General features: G+C 30.6%; 2 protein-coding genes across 2 annotated transcripts in view; one reads left to right on the forward strand and one right to left on the reverse strand.

Annotated features, from left to right (window-relative positions):
• Positions 1-5,070: 5,070 nt before the first annotated feature.
• On the reverse strand, positions 5,071-9,268 carry LOC114390728 (protein SGT1 homolog). Its single transcript, XM_028351593.1, has 10 exons — positions 8,894-9,268; positions 8,510-8,579; positions 7,881-8,005; positions 7,553-7,679; positions 7,060-7,156; positions 6,882-6,947; positions 6,454-6,592; positions 5,774-5,856; positions 5,585-5,689; positions 5,071-5,405 (listed from the first exon to the last, which is right to left on the reverse strand). Exons 1-10 carry the CDS (start codon positions 9,051-9,053, stop codon positions 5,298-5,300), a joined length of 1,080 nt encoding a protein of 359 aa, XP_028207394.1. The 5' UTR covers positions 9,054-9,268; the 3' UTR covers positions 5,071-5,297.
• An 8,746-nt stretch (positions 9,269-18,014) lies between these two features.
• Positions 18,015-21,157, forward strand: part of LOC114391197 (receptor-like protein EIX1) — a 53,117-nt gene continuing 49,974 nt past the window's right edge. The window contains exon 1 of the mRNA XM_028352229.1: positions 18,015-18,186. Within this exon, the coding sequence (XP_028208030.1) occupies positions 18,030-18,186 (157 nt within the window). The 5' untranslated portion in view covers positions 18,015-18,029. The remainder of the gene's footprint in view (positions 18,187-21,157) is intronic.

Raw genomic sequence — 21,157 nt, forward strand, 5'->3', positions numbered from 1 at the left:
GCGAAGTGAACTTGGTCAGGGCCAAAGTGTAAATATCATCGTAGTTAGATGCGTATCTCTTCATGGGGTCGTAGAGGTGGGTCAAGAGCATTGACATCGCGGTGGCGTTTAGGATGATGCACACCATTGCCAGGGAGAACACGTTATCAGGCATGCCTTGCATTATAAACAAGCAATTGAATAAGAGGAATACTAGTAACATAGTCTCTTGACATACTCTTTCAAACAACACTCTCCTTTAAATTGCTTAAAAAATAATTAAAAATTTTAAAATCATAATAATTACTCCAAGGATCAAAGGATTACAGTAGGTAATTAGATATGTTATCCAAATTATTATAAGACCCTAATGCATCATAAATGTGGCCCCCACTCCCCAGACTCTTTTCTTCTTGAGAAAATATAAAATCTTGTTACATTTTTTTATACATAAAAATTCAATAAGATATAAAAAATTTACAATAATTTATACATTATACTTAATAAATTGAGCTAGATTAGACTCTCTATAAATCATGTCATATTAATGTACATTGTTAGCAACATAACCTCTAGGTTATTGAAAGTAATTTGATCTAAGTTTACATGCTGTCAATGTAATTTTTCAAGAATTTATTAAAGATTTGTTCTTATACCCCAGAATTGATTCAATTTCTATGTCAAACTTATGAGCTGGATTAACAAGCTATGGATTAGAATGCTTACCATGACATCTCTTACCAAAGAGTATCCAGCCATTTCGACCACGCCTTTGCATGTTGCTGCACAAAGGAGGCAAAGTGCCTGCAACTATTTTAACAACACTAGTCACTCAAATAATAACCAGGGTTTGCACCGTGAATTCACCAATTCCTCCATTCATCTTTTCTCTCCAATTCATGAAGTCTCTCAGGTCCACCCTCATTGCACATGTGGTCACAAAAGTAGGCATCAAAACCCAATTAACAAAACTGTCAATCTTTTTAGTGATGGCAGTGCCCAATGGAGGCCCCTCTGGGGTAGCCAAGCCCAACACAAAAGGTCCAAAGAGAGCAAAAAGCCCTATTCGATGTGTGGCATAGGATGCTAACAAAACCAACATAAGTATGCAATAGACCTAGTGATCACTAACTGGTGAACCCTCTGGGGTTTATTTTATGATCCAAAACATTGCAGGGCGAATGATTAATACAACCCATAACACAAACAAAACTGCAGCAGTGAGGGAAAACCAAGCCCTTGATGAATCCTGAAACACAATTTTAGAGAAAGTTAGGATTGTTATCAGGAACAAATTGAACACCTCAGTAACTAAAGCTGAGGATTGGGCTAATCTCCCAAACTCCGAATTCAGGATCTTGGGATCACTTAAAACTGTGCAAATGGTTGGGAAAGGGGTCACGGAGAACAAGCCACAGAGATAACTCCAAGTTTTGTTTCCTGATCAATGTGTAGGTATTTTGATGAGTGAAAATGCACAAAAGCCATATATGCTACATAGAGAGGGTGCCATTATGGCAATAGACCCTATGTTGGTGGCATTTCTTCTACTCCTGTGGACCACACTCATGTCCGTTTTGACACCAGTATAGAAGAGGAAAAGCATGTAGCCAAATACTGAAAGTAACCACTAATTTGCCTTCAGAGTAAAAAAAAAAAAAACAAGTTCCTACATTTCTGAGTCCATTTTTCAGAGAAGCTAGGTAGTTGCAAAGATTAGGCCAACCTGATCAAAACACGTACCATCACCATATGTTAGTCAATATTGAAAGAAAAAATATATTTTAACACCTAATTATTAATAGACAAATAGACAAAAAAAGTGTATATATATATATATAATTAAGTGATATGATGTGAGAAGAAAAAAATATATAAAAAATGAGAATTGTGGATAGATTGTTGAAAATATTAGGGAGTCAAAATATTAGCACTCATCCAAAATAGTAACAATGGAACATGCTACCATATTTAGTGTAATAAGAACAATTCTTGCTGCAACACAATGTCTATGATTTTATAAACACAATCAATATTAAAAGCTTAAAAATGCATTACAATAATCAGGATTAAATGTTTTTTGATTTTTGAAAATCTCACAATTTTTTGTTTTAGTCAGTATAAAAGCATGAATTTTAAAAAGAACAAAAAAAAGTTTTAAATTGTTATCACGATTGCAATTCCACCATGATCTTATTGTGAGAAATTATGAACAAATGTAATCACAAGTACAATAATTTTAAAAATCTTGATAGATGTAGTACGCTCACAACTATTTTTTTGAACCATGATAACGAGAGATTAACTACATAATTTTATTAAATGAGAGAAACAAAAAGGAATTAATAAAACTCTTAGAGAGTAAAAAAAAATCTTAATGTTCTCATAATAATAATAATAATAATAATAATAATAATAATAATAATAATAATAATATTCTAAAAAATTGTGAATTAAAAATGAATAAAACTTTAAGTAAAACAAAAAATCGTGATATTCTCATGATTAAAAACACAGTAATAATAAAGAGGACAAGAAATTACGTGTTATTGTTCCTTTAATGTTACCTTAATTTTATTATTGGTTCATACTCAGGTAAGAGTTGCCAATGCCATAATTTGAAATTGACAAAGTCGTAGGGGAAATGGATGTGGCATAAAAATGTGTCGACGCCCATGGAAGTGAATCTGGGGACTCCTAGACGACCCAGAAAGATAAGACACATCTGCATCTGCAACATTGGCAAAGCATTTTCTGGAAGCATGCCTTTTGTGGTCCTCAATGGCATCTCTGAATTCACGAGCGGGGGCAAGTCCATGCATGTTGTAACATCAACATCTTTATGTTCAATGCAACCCTTGTCTTCTTCTGAATTTTATTATCCTCTAAGCATGAGAAATAATATTATGATTCAGAAGAAAGAAAAAAAAACAGAGAGAAGGAGAGGACATACCAACGAACTCCAAACTGTACATCACGATTACATAAATTTCAAGCACAAATCAAATATTAAATGTTGAATTATAAATTATACTCAATCAAGATAAATATTAATAGGAGATATAAGAGGTTGTTGAGTAGTTAAAAAAAGAAAAAAAAAAGATTATGAATTTAACGTTTCTACTAACATAAGTTAATAATTAACGTTTGTTGATAAATAAATAAATATTAATAACAAACTCCATTCTTTGTTATTATCAGAAATTTATAAAATATTATATTTTTATGATTGATCACCTTTTATTTAATAAGTTTCTTTTCTAGTTTTATAAATTTTAATTAACAATAAAGTATGTTAGAAAAAATGCATGACTAGTACTCCTCCTAAATCACTAGTTTTATATTTTTAGTTGAATAATTACATATGAACATTTCTACATTAATATTCAAGAAAAAGAATTTATCTCTCTTTTCCCACATTTACAGTTTTTCTCTTACCAATTCCTAATCCATTTTTAAAAACTATTGTTGAATATGACGTCATCTTTGTCCTATATTAAATAATTTAAAGTAAATAATTAACTCCACCCTTGTTGAAAATAACTACATTGTAAGATATGAAAATCAATTTGCCAATATGTTATAAGTTTATAAACTACACCATATAATGCCTAACAAAAAAAACTACATATAAACACTTTTGACTTATTATGTGCAGTAGCATTCTTTAATTTTCTTACAATTAAAGATGGCTTATATATGCTCCATTAAATTTTTCCGTGACCTTAATTAGTACGTGAACACAATCAATTTTGAGAAAAAAACATGATGAATTTTATCGACTTTCTTTAAATAATTAACACCACAAATAGAGGTTTTTTCAATCTTTTTTACACATTAATGTTTTTATTTTTACTTACTATTTTTTCTGGACCAACCAACAATGGTAGCAATATATTCTTAGTACTTAAGTGAGGAGGTATATTTGTTAAATAGCTTATCAATTATCATTTATGACAGAGAAAGATATACGGTGAAATAATAATAAAGAAAAAGAGAAGAGATAAAATTATATGGATGTAGTTTTAACAATTATTATATTATTTTTATAATTTGATATATAATATAATTTTTGTTGATTCAATAATTAAATTATAGATACATATTATTTGTGTCAAATTTTTATTAAAATTAAACAATAAAAAAAGTAATTAAATGATACATATTTTCATATATTTAAAAATATTTATATTATGTTGATTTTAATTTATATGAATAAAATATCAAATAATTTTATATTTATATGGAAATTTTCAAATGTGATCCATATGAAACAACTTTTAATCCAACTAAAATTTTAAAAAATATTATTCAAGTTAAAAAATATAAAATAATATAATAATTATTAAAGTTATATCATTATAATTATAATTTCATTCATTCTCAGATAAAAAAATCCTGAATGATAGCGAGAAATAATTAAAGAGAAATAAGTGGAAATAACTAGAAAGTTGAAAACAAAGAATTAAAAGTTCAATAAATAACTAGTGCTTATCCATTTTTTTTAGTGATTAAATTGATGGTGACAGTTGGGAGCAAGGTGTACTAATTCATTAATTAATTGGAATAACAAGATAAAGGGTCAAAGAAAAATACTAATCAACAATACAGTGAACAGGACAAAGAAGTTGGTTATGAACTCAAATGAGTTAAGATTAAGCCAATAAATGAATAGCTCACAATAATAGTAAATAATTTCCAGCATCATTAGCATAAAATGAGACTTGAAAGAAATCGCCATTCACATAAAGGATTTAAACTCTTAACATTATACAGTATAGCGAAAGTTCGTTTAGAATTAAACATCATAAGTTCATTCAGGATTACAGTTAATTTCCATAACCAATCACGTAGTGTTGAGTTCCAGATTTAATAATAGATTAAATTTAAATAATTGAATTGGTACAATGTACAATTATATTATCTTTCAAGACATCAGGATTTTGGAATTGTTCTAGTTTAGAGGAGAAAAGTCATCTAGTTTATAACTACACTGTTTTTGAATTTTAGCATCTATCAATTTAAGTAATTATAATATTTGATAGATGAATTATATAGTCAGTTATATTAATAGAAAGCAGAGCTTAAAAGGGACAGTAAAACAGAAAGTTGCAATATATTCACCAAAGACAACAGCCTTGTCCTCTCAACCAACAACCATGAATTCAGGTCCTAGCGAAGACGGACACACCTCATGAAAATAAATAAAAAATTAAAGAAAATAAGTATCTTTAGTTCAGCAGTTAAGCTAACCAACAAAAACAAACCAAAGTATAATCTCACACCAAAATATGTATAACATTGATCCAGAAAATGTCTTAATATTCCCATTTCTTCAACTCCATGCCATCAGGAGCACTTCCCTCTACCTTCTTTGATCCCACTTCTTTCCAGTTTGTAGACAGCACTGTCCCATTAGACTCAACCTATACAAGAAAATAATAGAAAAGAGATCAGGTGCAATGTACATTGCAGTATGCTGTGAAGATAAAATTTGCTGGCATTCTCAATATAAATTAACAAGAAATGAGAAGATGCCACAATAAGGAATTAAAAATTGGCATATATTATGACAAGGAATTAAGGATACAAGTGCAAAACTTACAAAAGACTTTTTCATTGCCCTCCTTGTATCCTCATCTGCATCTTGATATATTTCACGGAAAAATTTGTTCAACGCAGCATCGCCATCAAGCTTTTCGTCTTTCTCCTGAAATGAAGAATGTTAGGAGCTAAGAGTTGCAACCGTTAAATTACAAAGAATTAACACACTTTACGAAGATAGCAGGCAAACCTCTTTCTTGACTTGAGCTTCAATCTTGTCCCAGTCTCTTGTTTGTTTTGAGGACGGGTAAGAAGGTCTTTGACTTCCAGTAACTGCAAAAATTCATGGAAAGGGATAACACATTTTTGCAAGAAATTCATGATAAAAATTAAGAGAAGGGACCCAATTTAATCCATATGCCAACAATAAGGTCCAACAGCAAGAACAATTCTTTGCAAATCCCTCACAGATAAGAATCCAGGACAATTATGCCAACATACAAATTTGCCAACCATTGGATGTAGTAGCCCATGGGTTACATCTTTTTCACAATCAGCCTATTTGGCAAGTTCCCAGCAGCTGAAACCTATTCCCATGGTTTATTCCTCTGTCTCAGCCTTTGCAGGTCACACCCACCTCTGTTTTTTTGTGGTTTGTCATCGTTGACTTATTGCTATGCTATTATGCTTTAAATCAATGATAAATGCATGCTAAAGATTCATTTGCATTGTATCTGTTGTCATTGATATAGCATTTTACCCAAGTTTTATTTGCATTGTATCTGCTGTCATTGATATAGCATTTTACATAAGTTTTATTTGCATTGTATCTGCTGTCATTGATATAGCATTTTACCAAAGTCACCAAACAGGAAATAGAGGAGCAAACAGAGGAAGGAAACTCCAGAATCAAGATAAATCTTAAGTCACCTGAAGAAGCATTAACCCTCTGTGGAACAACGATATCTGTGGTGAATTCTAGAGATGTCCAGTGAATAGGTTCTGCTTTCGCAAGGCGAATTTCAATTTTGGTGGACAAAACTTCATATCGGCAATTGGAAGGTACAATCTGTTTGAAGAAAACCAAAGATCAACACAATATACACTCATACAGAAGTAACAGAATAACAAAACAAACACTAAGATAAACCATATAAAGGAGTTTAAATGCAACTTCGGCAATACAGCTTAAGACCAGAAAAAATAAAAATAATAAAGATGAAATAACCAAAATTTAACTATCTTTCTAGTATTCACATTATAACACCACCAAAATTATAGTATATGCTTATAAGCCTGTTGGATACATTTGTCCCAGTGATCCAAGCTTTTTATACTGAAAAAGCTCTTATTCATACCTTTCCAAATAAGCGAGGTTGAAAAGCATATACATCTTCTCCAGGGACATTAATACTAACACTTAGCTACAGAAGAAAAAGCAGGTACAGGGGAGTCAGAATCACCAAAATGAACAGAAGTGTAACAAAAGCAAGCATAAGAAGCAGTGACTGAATATTAGTATAACGTGACCCATACTATTTGTTCACCGAAGTCAACAGTAATGCTTTCCTTTGGGATTTTCTTTGCAAATATGGTCACAACCAACTGATCAGGTTTCTGGTAGAATTCATGCCTGCATAAATTAGATACTAAATTAAATATTGTTAAAAAAAACATCTGACTTTACCCAAATCCTTAACTTTTGGGATGTGATTAGTTCTTAACACAGTATCAAAGTCTCTATAATCAAGTAGTCAGAAATTAGGTCCTTCCTCCCCTCATTAAGTTAAATTTCAGCAGAAGGTTTGCACTATGCATTGTTCATGCTAAAGCCTAAAAGTGTTAGACAGCAAACCATTCATGAACTTCATCTAATAAATTAAGCATTTGGGAGAAGTTAATTTTTAACAACATATAACAAATATCAAAAGATGTGTGAAATAAATATAACAGCAGTAGCACTCTTGAAATATACAATAATATTCATAACAATGAATACACGCAACCATAGAGTAAAAGCAGGTTTGACCTGTATTTAGGTTTAGTCACTGCAACTGTTGGCTTCTCTAGAAGATCATCTTGTTGCTGAACATCTTTTGGAGTAGCATCCTGTGTTGTGGTCTTTTCCTCTATAATAGGTATGGTATAAGATTCTTCTGTTCAACACAATATGTCCATCAAGCTCATGTCAGTTTCCAAGCCAAAAATGACATAAATCCACATTTTTACCTTCCAACAGTCAAGACACAATCATTGGTCACATATAAAACAAATTCTAAAACATGAAAGTAAATCCAAAAGACAAATAAGTTTCATCAAATAAAAAGAATTTTACTACTAGAAAGAATAGAGTTTACCTGCAATGAGCTTATCACATTCTTTGATCAAAGTAGCAAACCTTGAGTTGTCTGGAGACAATGATGCACCCACCTCTAGAGCAGCCTTAGCAGTCTCATATTCCTCAAGCTTCATGCACGCAGTACTGCAATTGATGCAACAAAGCAAAAATTAAATCAAGTATAGCACAGTTGAACAAGGATAAAGAATTGAGAACATCCAATGTAAAAATATAAAATAGGATGCGGTGTGATGACGCACAGAAAGCAATTTAAATCAAATTTAGCCACAAATATCCTCATTACATTTAACCATCATATAAAATAATTAAGTGTTCAAATTAAAATTGATTGAGCAAGACCTCAGAATTTGCATGATGCAGCTAAATCAGCCACATTACATATATATCATGCAACCCTCCTTGTCCCAGGCACACCTCAATACCTAGGCAGCTAAGTTGCTGCTTTTGACAACACTTAACAGAAGATTTTTACAATCACAAATTGACATGCACAATAAGTTTGTTGTCTGTTACAGTACTTATCTTAAAAGTCATACCTATCATTTATATACAGAAAAAAATCAAAGTGAATAGTGATAATTATAGTATGATTAAGAAAGGGAAAGGACAAGGTGACGGGGTACTTACCCTTTCCGCAAATATGCTTTTGGTAGAGAAGAATTCAATTCAATTGCTTTGTTAGCATCAGCAACAGCCTCTGCACAAAAGCAAGAAAATTTAGTTCCCAAAATTTAGTAATTAGTAAAACATTACAACCACATGTCTACAGGACGCCATGAACACAAAATAAACACCATACCAAAATTTCTTGTTTTTCTTCAGAAAAAAAAAAAAAAACAAGACATTAGACAGTAAAAACAATTTCATCTTGGTCAAATGAACCAACTTCAACCATGATGACCCAATTGAACACAGATTCCGTCGCAAGCAAAACCCGATGCTTTATACAGAACAGGCAAAAGGGTATTCGAAAAACACAAACTTTTTTCAAGGGAGGGAGAGATGGTGTACCAGTGAAGTTGTTGAGTTTGATGTTGGCTTGGGCTCGGTCGGCGTAGAGTTCGGCTTTGTTGGGTTCGAGGTGAATGGCCTGAGAAAGAAGGTCCACGGCGAGTTCGAAGTGGTCTTCGACGAAGGCCTCTTTGGCTTTTGCTTCGAGATCGGAAGCCATGGGGGAGAGAGAGACAGACAGACAGACACGGAAAGAGGAAAAAGGAAGGTTCTAGAGAGGGAAAACGAAGGATCGTGATTTGGAATTGGAAGAGAAAGAAGAAGGAATAGGAATGAATGAATGATTGATTGACCAGAACGAATGAGAGGTGAGTGGGTATAGAGAGAATGGAACCGGCAAACTCTGCAAGAGGAAGGGAGTAGACTTTGGCAAGTCTTCCCAAAATCATTATATTATTTATAATTAATAGTAATAAGATTTTTCTTTGAAAATACAAATAAAATTATATTTTAATTAATCATTTAATCTTTATAGTTTGATGATTTCTATCTTTTAGTTATTATATTTTTTTAAGTAAATTTTTAATTCTTTTTTAGTCCCTGCAGTCTAAAAATAATTTTTTTAGTTTTTATAATTTGTATTTTATTTTTTTTAGTCCTTATAATTTAAAATTGATCTTTTTATTTTCTATACTTTATGTTTTAATTCTTTTATAATTCTTACTATCAAAACATGAGTAGTATTATCAATTACAATTAATTATAAAAATATTAATAAGTAATTTATAATTAATTTATTATAAAATAATTTATAAAAAAATAATTAATAATTTATAACTAATTTGTAGTTAATTATTTTTATATTTTTTTAATAAGGAGTAAAAGATAATTAAAATAATAGAAACTAAATAGATCACTTTCAAAGTATAAGAACTAAAAAAGAATAAAAATACAAATCACATGAACTTAAAATATTATTTTTAGAACTATATAAACTAAAAGATAATTAAAATATAAATTAAAAAAACTAAAAATACCACTTGCATGGGAATAAAAAGTATAAATCATAAATATATAAAGACCAAATGAGTAATTTAATCTAAAATTATTAAGAATTTGTTTAATTAGAGATTAAAGAGTAGAGATTTAAGAGGTAAGAATAAATTTAAGAGATATGTTCTTTTGAAATTAAAGATAAAATTATGGGAATAAGTTGTTTGGATAAAGATGCATGTTAATTTCTATATTTATTAACTTTTAATTTGATCCCATATAGTGTGCAAAAGTTTAAGATTTAAGAAGTAAATTTAAATTGAGATTGATTAAGATTATGATCTTTTTAAAATTTAGTTGGTCTACAAAGATATTTTTAAATCAAGCGATTGGATATAAATGATTAATGTGTTGAAGTTGAGGTTGAATTATTTGGGTATTACCCAAGTTTCATGGTCGAATTCCGGATGTCACTGTCATATCCCCTAATGAATCAAAAGATTAAGACAAAAAAAATCTTTATATAACTTGATATTATTAATATTTTAGTTTGTTAAACATACAAGTAAATCTGAATTATTTTGCATAATTAAATTTTAAAATAAATGAATATTTTATAATCATATATATAATAATTAAAATTTATAATAAATAAATTTATTGTAATTTATAAATTATATTTTAGATATACATAAAGTATTTATATTATGATAGAAGGTTATTTTTAAGAAATATAGTTTTTTTAAAGCGATGAACTCACTTAAGAACAAGAGTGTTCACAAGTCATGTTGGATTGGATTGGATTTAGCCACAGGTGTTTACGGGTATGAGTCACCCACTAACCCGAACTGACCCAAACTATTATGTGAATAGTTTAAGTTGAGTCATGTATGTATTTAAGTCATAACCGAACCTAACCAACCAAAAATTGTTCATGTATGAATTGGGTCACAGATTTAGATTTATAGATCAGACCAAAATCGAACTAAACCGAACCAATAAAATTTTTTAGAGTTATTTAGTTTAACTTTAGATACTCCTAATATTGAGACTCCAAATGTTAGAACTATAAGAGTTGAGACTACAAATGTTGAAACTTTTAATTATAATATTAGAATTGATTTTAACTATTACTATTCCATTTGATCATAACAACTCAAATTTTTAAATTATGTTTGATAAAATTAACTGAAAAATTAGTTAGAAATTGAGAAACTAGTAGAAAGTCACTAGTTGTTAATGGAACGTTGAAAAAATTAGTTTATTAAATTATAAGTATTCAGTAAAATTAACTATTGAAATAGTTAAAAAATGATAAAAAAAATCATGATTTTCTTAAAAAGATAATAAGGAAATTGAATAAATATATTGAGAATAAAAATAAAAAATATAAAAAATTAGAGTTAGAGATTAAAAGTTAAAAACTAACGTTTTAAAAAAACGCCAAAAACTACTAAGAAATTATTTAAAAAAATTGTTTATGGAACATGCAAATAAAACTTTTAACCAATAAAAAAACTAAAAACTGTTTGACAAAATTCCCAAAGTTTTCTTGTTGTAAACTCATTTAATTTTTGTAATTCTCTTTGCACTCATTACTTAAATCTCCGTGGTCTATCTGATTAATTGTGATTGATTATTCAACTAATGCATAAATCCATGTGAAAATGATATTTACATACTACTATATTAATTAAGTGATTTGGTACTTTTGTCAAAATTCTAACACATAATCATATTAAAATAAAGAATTTAATAAACATACATAATTGGTGTAAAAGTATCTTATTTTAAGTTAATTATTATCAAAATTAATAAATTTATCTTATATAATAATTTATAATTAGATGAAAATATTGTATATGTTATTTATAATTATTTATTATAAAAAATTTATATTAGGTGTAACCCATATTCTTATCTTAACTAGTTTTGAGGGTGATAACCTAAAAAAAGTTATGCACTCACATTTAAAAAATAATAATTTATATAATTAATATATCAATATTAAAATATGAACTGAATAAATATTTAAAATTCAATACACGATATACACTTTTAAAAAAGATTAACGATATATCACTCATGGGGATTAATTAGAGTAATGTCCACGAAAATACCAGCGCGCGTTCTTGGCCATAGATGGCTTTTACATTATACCAACTGTCAAACCCAACAACTAATCTCCTTAGGTTATGTTTGTCAGGCTATTTTAGTTAATTTTTTAGATAAAAATTTATTTGATTATTTAATAAATAAATTTTTTAAATAGTTTTTAACGGTTTTTAAAATGTTATTAAAGTATTCATTTTTAAAATGTTAGTTTTTAATTTTTATTTTTTTCTATGATTATTCTCAATTATATTTATTTAATTTTTTAATTATTATTTTTAAATAAATTATATTTAAAACTATTTCAGTAACTAATTTTAAGGAATACATTTTAGGTGCGAAAGCAAAACACTTTTTGCACTGTGGAAAGATTTACAGAGCATTGAAATTGGATATTATTAGAGTTAAAATCTATGGCTGATGATTTTCTTATTTTTCTTTTTTCCAATTTGTGATGTGGAAACCCCTTTGATGATCTCTCCTCTCCCTCACAAGACCTAGTCTGTTTTTCTCCACACTACTGCCAACAACACCATAATGGGGTTTATTGAAACAAAATTGAATGAGTTCCTCCGTTTCAATGGCTACCTCACAGATCTGTAGCTGTTGATGATTCCTCTTAAGCGTGGATGCTGATGGTGATGGTATGTCTTCGATCTCGGGTTTGACCTCGATGACAAAGACACCGGTAACTTGGTCGGGGTCGAGGGAGAAGTGAGTCGCTGATTATTTGGGTGTGTCTGTTTTTCTGTTTTTATTTTATTTTTTTGTAGATTTGAGAAAGATGTCTTTTTTTAAAAAAAAATCGAGAAAGGGAGTGTGGCTTCCAAATCTGAGAAAAAGAGTGAGACATGTTGTCGTGGTTGTGGCACAGTAGTGGCTTGCGATGGTTTGTGGTGTTGGTTAGTGGTGGGTTTCTTGGCAAGTTGCGGTGGTTTCCTTCGATGACGTTGGTGTGGCCACAACGGTGTCGTCGTCGTTGGCTCAGTGCTGGAAACGAATCGAGGTCTGAAGAGGAGACTAGAAGGAGGGAAGACTTTGACATCGAGGTCGTCATCGGTGTTGGCTCCGGTGGCGCCGACGATTGGAGGAGGATTGTGAAAGAGAAAGCGGTGGTGTTTGTTGACTGTTTTTTTGTTTTTGTTTTTGTGTTTAAATTTGGCTGCCATTGTTGAACGGAGGAGGTGGGGTGTTGTTCGTAATTTCCAGGTGGGAGAGATGAGGACAGGGCCAGAGTTAAATTGGAAAAGACAAAAAGATAAAGAAAATGGAAAATGAAAATAAAAATTTCCAACCATTCATTTAAAATTTAATGGATATGACGGCTCCAAATTTTTTTGCACAGTGCCAAAATGTTTCACTCTGCAGGTAGAATTCGTGCGGTTAATTTTTTAACTTTCAATTAGTTAATTTTTTTTTAATTTTTTGGATAATTTTATTAAATATAAGTCTAATATTTAATATTTACTAGATTCAAACAAACTAGAGAAAATGAACTCGATCAATCATAAAGTAACTCTTGAATCTGCTGTTTACGTTTTCTTCATAAAGAGAAAATGACAACTTACAAAGAGTATTGGTTCTTCCCTTGATAACAAGGCTGAAGGGAAGAAGAAAAGAATTTATGAAAAAGAAAAGTAATGGGATATGTTTGGTATACGTGTCATGCATGTCAATGATGGTTGTTCCTTTTGTTATTTCTTTTGGTAAAAGTTTTTTTTAATCAACAAAATAATATTAATATAATATAAATAGGTAAAAGGGTACCTAGAACCCATTTACATAATCAACCAAATGCACAGGAAACCACTCCTGGTTTTTCTTTTGGTAAAAGTAATATATATATACCAATGTTGAAATTATGTATAGAGGGTGGAAAAGGAGAGAATAGAGATTCGATATAGTATTTTTCTTACAAGTATAATATTTTATCATGTATTGTGATGTGTTAATGCCATATCGCCTGATGATAAAACATAAAGTACTATCAGAAAGTTTCATTAATAATAATCTATAATCTATAATATATATTATAGATTATTTTTATTGAAACCTTTTCATAATAGTATTTTATATTTTACGTAATGGTATACATCTTGTGGGAGAATAATTTTAGCATGCATGAGAATATGTGTTATTTAATTTTTACCTTGTATATTTTTTTATAGATCAAACTATAATCATACATCACAAACAAAGTTAATAATTGATCCACATTGTAAGACACTCATAAGTCATAGCCTAGTACCTAAAAAAACTAAGTATATAAGCGTTGATTTAAGGGCGTACAACAAATAAGGAACCATGCTGCATTTGGTGATGGAAAGGCCGAAGAAGCATCAAATCATGTTTGGCATATAAACCATATGCAATTGGGCAAGATATCGCAGAGGAATCTCAAGCTAAATTAATTAGACATCTGTTCTAAAATATAATTATTGTGTGTGTGAATCTCAAGCTAAATTGATCAGACAAAATTTATTAGAAGACAACCAGGAATCAGGCCGAGCTGATCTAAAATATGATTAGTTTACACGTTCTAACTGACATAAAATATAATTAAATTACAAAATACTGATCTAACTCATCTAAAATATAATTGGTGTGTGACGGGGTTATTTTTATGTGAGGGAAAACAAATAATTGCTACATTCTATCATGAAAGATAAACATTAAAATAAACTATCAATTATCCTTTGGCCAAGAGAAATTGGGTTTGATCATCTCAAGGTTTAATTTCAGTTTTGTGATGAAAAAATATGACTAAGAAATTTGATCTCATAACCAATGATTAATTAGATTTTTTAATAGAGACTATCATTAGATAAACTAATAAATATTTCACATTAATATTATGATAGTCCAAAAAATTAAAATAAATAAATTATTGATTTTTTTAATAAAAAAAAGTCACAATCTTTTCAATAGTAATATAATATTAAAATTTAACTATTAATGTATAGATGCTATTGTGGAAGGATTTCTATCTTTGTCACGCTCTAGGCAAATAGTCTTGATGAGTGTGAGGGAAGGTGTGGTAAAAGTTCCATTATCCTCATGATTGTCACGTTTTAGGCATGTAGTTTTGATGAGAGTGAGAAAAGGTGTAGTAAAGTCCGAGAAGAAGATAGTCAAGATAATAAGTGGGGAGTAATCCTCACCTTACAAGTCGATTTCATAGGATTGAACTAAATTCATGAAAAAACTCACATGAGAAGAGGTGTGGTGAAGTTCAACATCGAATAAAAATAGTATCAAAACTCATCATCTTTAATTTTTTAGTGATAACATGATTTTTTTTTACAATAGGTGACAATTGTTGGTATTTAAAGGCGATAAGAGGGACATGCTAAGCAAGAGTCTCATTTTAAATCACACATCTATCCTCGATGAGTCTCATACTATACCACTATATCAATGGTCAGTATTGAGTAGAGGTGTCCATGTTGCGGTAAATGACTAAATGGTTAGGACACAAGGGTCGATACCAATGTCTTTGGATTCGATAAGGATGATATGAATTAAATTTTTAAAAATTCAATCTAAATCTAATTAAATGGATGGGTCAAATTCATATTTAAAAAAACTAATTTCAACATGAAATTAAATTTTTTAAAAGTTACTAATATACACCTTCTAAAACTTTTAGTGGGACTATATTAACAACTTACACTTTTTCAATTAGACAAAAATACCATTTTTTTTAGATGAGCTTAAATTGATGGGGATTTATGTAATTTTAAATATTTTTTGAAGCTTTCGAGTGTCACTACTTTCTGACTTATCATCTCGTTTCATTTCATTTTCCTTTCGCATTGCTAGAGTTGTCAGTAAAAATGGGCAATCCGACCTGCCCTGCATTCCTTTAGGACCGTGTTTTCTAGTCCCAACTTAATCCTATGTCATGCTATCTTTAAACTTATTTAAAAATAAATAAAAAGCTAAATTAAGGGGAGAAATTGCATACTACTTCATTATAATTTAGTACCAAATTCAAAATGCCAAAATAAAAATATAAATATTTTTGCTTTGAAAATTCATGTAGATCTCTCCCTTATTTATTTGTTTTTCTGCATTGGAGGCCTAGAGGCCTAAAGAAACCTACTGAATAAGTAGGTGAACTATTCAGGATGTGCTTTGGAATCCAATAACATGTGAAGTATGGATTATTCTTCCTATACCAACAATTTTTTTTACATTTAATATATTTTAAAAAAATTTAACTTCATCATTTTTTACTTATTCTTTTTCCCCCCTTCTTTTTCTCTTTTATTCCTATAGCCTATGGATTGACAATTTTCAAGACACTTTTCATTTGAAATTTTTTATGCATTTGTTGGTCTCTTTCTTCTCCTATGCAAAGTTAGTGTTGATATTGTTCACGGTGTGTGTTTGTCGTCCGTGACTCCTCCTTAATTTTTCCTCCGATAGTTCTTTGTTGTCCTCCATATAGATTGTCTTTGTTTACTTCATATAGATTGTTAATCTGTATGTTTTATATGGATTGACAATCCATATGAACCTTACGGATAATTCATATGCTCATACGGATTCCCTCATACATCATGCGAATTGCCAATTCATATGATTTAACATAATAAAAAATGAAGATGTATGGAAGGGGATACCCAGGGTGGAATGTGTGATGGAATGAAAGAATGTAGGTTGATTACGACGGAGGAAATGGACGAACTCACAACACAACAAGGAGGGGAGGAACATACTCACGACGCAACAAGGAGGAGAAGGAGGTGTTAATGGTGTCCGATGTCGTGGTACAACAAGAAAAAAAGGAGACATCAATGACGTGAGTGATTAATATGAAAAAGGAATGATATATTTGATTTTTAACTTAAAGATATTTTAGTTTTTTTATTATGCTTACTGGGTCTAAAGAAAGTTATGTTGGGTGGAATGAAAAAAATAAAAACATTGTAATTTTAACATACTTTTTCTCTCTTACGATATAGGATCAACTTTTTTGGAACTTCTTGACGGGAGACTTCCAAGTCTCCCCTAAAATGTCACTAGTCTCTCCTTGATATATATCGTTTAGAATGCTACATTATTTTTAAGTCTTATTTTTTTAATTTAATTGATTAGATATTAAATTGAAAAATAAAAGAAAAGTGAGAACCGAAGCAGGAATTGTACCGTTGTTGTTTAGTTTTCGTTACTTTTACTAATAAGAAAAAATATATACTACATTAATTACATTTTAGCATCTCAGTTGAAATGCATAACAAAATATGGGTAAGTAATTAGTGCATAAAATCTTGCTCATAGTGTTTGCTACCATCATAGATTTAGGTTGTGTTTAGGACGATAACTTAAAATATTGTTAATTGATAGTTGAAACTTTAGATGAAATTAAAAATATTGAAAGTTGAATAGTTAAAAAAATGAAAACTGAAAATAAATAAGCTAATGGATTGAATTTGAAGTAATCAATAGTATTAACTAATAAAATCTGCTCCTAACTTCTCTTTTAAAAATATATCGATTTTATTAGTAAATATTTGTAAAAAAAATATGAACTAATAAAATTGGTAAATATTTAAAAGAGAAGGTAGGAACAAATTTTATTTTAAAATTAAAATAAAAATTCAATGGCATCTAGATGAAAGTTTTCGTTCGGAAATTAAATTTCCTTTGAAATCGCTATTTTTTCTAAAAATAGTCTTATATTAGTAGAAACAAACAAGACCACATAAGTCAATCATTATTTAGACCCGTTGTAGTACCTATATGAGGTCTGGTTGGAAATTAGCTGTGTGCTGAACCCATCTCATAGCCTGCGTGTGTATATGTTTTTATATAACTAATTTCATAAATTTTATTGAATAGATTTTTTTTTATATTTGATTCGTATATTACAACATTTTAAAAATTAAATATCCTAAAAAATGATTTTTGTTGTCTGATTTATAAGATAAATTGATTCAATTAGGGTCATGACAAAATTTTGCCAGCTTCTATTTTAGTCTGCTTTGCTTGAGATACCTTGATCTGTCATATTGCTATTTTGGCAAAAAAATTCCAACTCAGTTTGGCTCTCTTTCTAATTTGAAATACTTAAATCTTGCTGGGAATGATTATCTGGAGGGTTCAATCCCACATCAACTTGGAAATCTCTCCCAGTTGCAGCATCTTGATCTCAGATTCAATCATTTTGAAGGAAATACCGTCCCAACTTGGGAACCTTTCAAATTTGCAGAAGCTTTATCTTGGAGGATCATATCATGGTGGTGCTCTCAAAATTGACGATGGAGATCATTGGCTGCCTAATCTCATTTCTTTAACCCATCTTTCCATATCTAAACTCAACACTTCTCATAGCTTCCTCCAAATGATTGCCAAGCTACCAAAACTTAGAGAACTGAGTTTAAGTTATTGTAGCCTTTCCGATCATTTTATCCTTTCAGTGAGGCCCTCCAAATTCAACTTTTCTAGTTCCCTTTCCTTCCTTGATCTTTCCCGGAACAGCTTCACGTCATCAATGATACTCCAGTGGCTGTCCAACGTCACTTCCAACCTTGTTGAGCTTGACCTTAGTGGTAACCTCTTGGAGGGTTCCACATCAAACCATTTTGGCCGTGTAATGAATTCTCTTGAGCACCTCGAACTCTCAAATAATATATATATTCAAGGGTGAGGATTTGAAATCCTTCGCGAATATATGCACCTTACATTCTTTATACATGCCAGCAAACCATTTGACTGAAGACCTTCCATCAATCCTTCATAATTTTTCCAGTGGTTGTGTTAAACTCTCATTACAAGATTTGGATTTGGCATTTAATCAAATCACTGGCTCTTTACCTGACCTTTCAGTATTCTCGTCTCTAAAATCATTGCTTTTTGATAGTAATCAATTAAGTTGAAAGATACCTGAAGGCATCAACTTACCCTTTCATTTGGAATTTCTATCAATCGGATCAAACGCTTTAGAAGGTGGAATTCCAATGATAATAGCTTGAGTGAAGAATTTCCAATGATAATCCATCACTTGTCTGGATGTGCTAGATTCTCGCTGGAAGAATTGAACGTAAAAGGAAATCAAATCAATGGTACGCTTCCTGACCTTTCAATATTTTCTGCCTTGAAAACATTGGATCTTTCAGGAAATCAATTAAATGGCGAAATTCCAGAGAGTAACAAATTGCCATCTCTGTTGGAGTCTTTGTCAATGAAATCAAACATTTTAGAAGGTGGAATTCCAAAATCATTTGGGAATGCATGTGCTTTGTGCTCATTGGACATGTCTAATAATAGCTTGAGTGAAGAGTTTCCACTGATAATCCATCACTTGTCTGGATGTGCTAGATTCTCGCTACAAGAATTGAACTTAAAAGGAAATCAAATCAATGGTACACTTCCTGACCTTTCAATATTCTCATCTTTAAAAATATTAGATCTTGATGGAAACAAGCTAAATGGAGAGATTCCTAAAGATATTAAATTTCCACCTCAACTGGAGGAACTAGATATGCAATCAAATTCCTTAAAGGGTGTGCTCACTGACTATCATTTTGCTAATATGTCTAAGTTAGACTTCCTGGAGTTATCTGAGAACTCTTTATTGGCCTTGGCATTTAGCCAAAATTGGGTCCCACCATTTCAATTGAGCTACTTAGGATTGCGATCTTGCAAGCTAGGTCCAGTATTTCCCAAATGGTTGGAAACACAAAATCAATTTTTGGATATTGACATTTCAAATGCTGGAATTGCAGATATGGTTCCGAAGTGGTTTTGGGCTAAATTAGCATTTGGAGAATTCATTTCAATGAATATTTCATACAATAATATTCATGGTATAATTCCAAATTTTCCACTAAAGAATCTTTACCATTCCTTATTTCTTGGATCAAATCAATTTGATGGCCCTATTCCACCATTTCTGCGAGGTTCCCTGTTTCTTGATTTATCCAAAAATAAATTCTCAGATTCTCTTTCATTTTTTTGTGCTAATGGTACAGATGAAACTTTGTACCAATTAGATCTTTCAAATAATCAGTTCTCTGGAAAAATTCCAGATTGTTGGAGCCATTTCAAGTCATTATCTTATTTGGACTTAAGTCACAATAATTTTTCAGGAAGGATACCTACATCCATGGGATCTCTTCTTCGTCTTCAAGCATTGCTATTGAGAAACAACAACTTAACAGATGAGATACCTTTCTCCTTGAGGAGTTGCACAAATCTAGTAATGCTAGATATTGCAGAAAACAGATTATCAGGGCTTATCCCTGCTTGGGTTGGGAGCGAATTACAAGAGTTGCAACTTTTAAGTTTGGGAATAAATAATTTTCATGGAAGTTTACCATTGCAAATTTGCTACCTAAGCGACATTCAACTCTTGGATCTCTCACTAAACAGAATGTCTGGGCAAATTCCTAAATGCATAAAATTTTTTACTTCAATGACTCAAAAGACATCTTCAAGAGATTATCAAGGTCATTCATATAAGGTCAATACTGGAACTTATCGGATCGTGAAATCATATGATTTGAATGCACTCTTGACGTGGAAAGGTTCAGAACAAATGTTCAAAAATAATGTGTTACTACTTCTAAAAAGCATTGATCTCTCGAGCAATCACTTCTCTGGGGAAATTCCACTGGAAATAGATAATTTATTTGAATTGATTTCATTGAATTTATCAAGAAACAATTTGATAGGGAAAATTCCTTCAAAGATTGGAAAGCTAACATCACTTGAATCTCTTGATTTGTCAAGAAACCAGTTGGTTGGTTCAATTCCTCCGAGTCTTACTCAAATTTATGGACTCGGCGTGTTAGATTTGTCACATAACCATCTAACTGGAAAAATTCCAACTCGAGTTATGAAGATAATCTTGATCTTTGTGGACCGCCACTTGAGAAATTGTGTATTGATAAGTGGCTAGCACAAGAACCAAATGTTGAAGTTCAAGGGGATGAATATTCACTTTTCAATCGTGAATTTTACATGAGTATGACATTTGGATTTGTTATAAGCTTTTGGGTGGTGTTTGGCTCAATCTTATTCAAGCGTTCTTGGAGACATGCCTATTTCAAGTTCTTGAACAATCTATCAGACAATATTTATGTCAAGGTCGCAATATTTGCTAATAAAATATCAAAGGGGCATGGCTGAAGCTTAACAAGGTAATAATATTGTAGCCCTTCCATATATATAGTTTCTTTTGCTTTTCATATAGTTTATATAAATGACAGA

This window comes from Glycine soja, chromosome 16, assembly GCF_004193775.1.
Source record: "Glycine soja cultivar W05 chromosome 16, ASM419377v2, whole genome shotgun sequence".
Lineage (NCBI taxonomy): Eukaryota > Viridiplantae > Streptophyta > Magnoliopsida > Fabales > Fabaceae > Glycine > Glycine soja.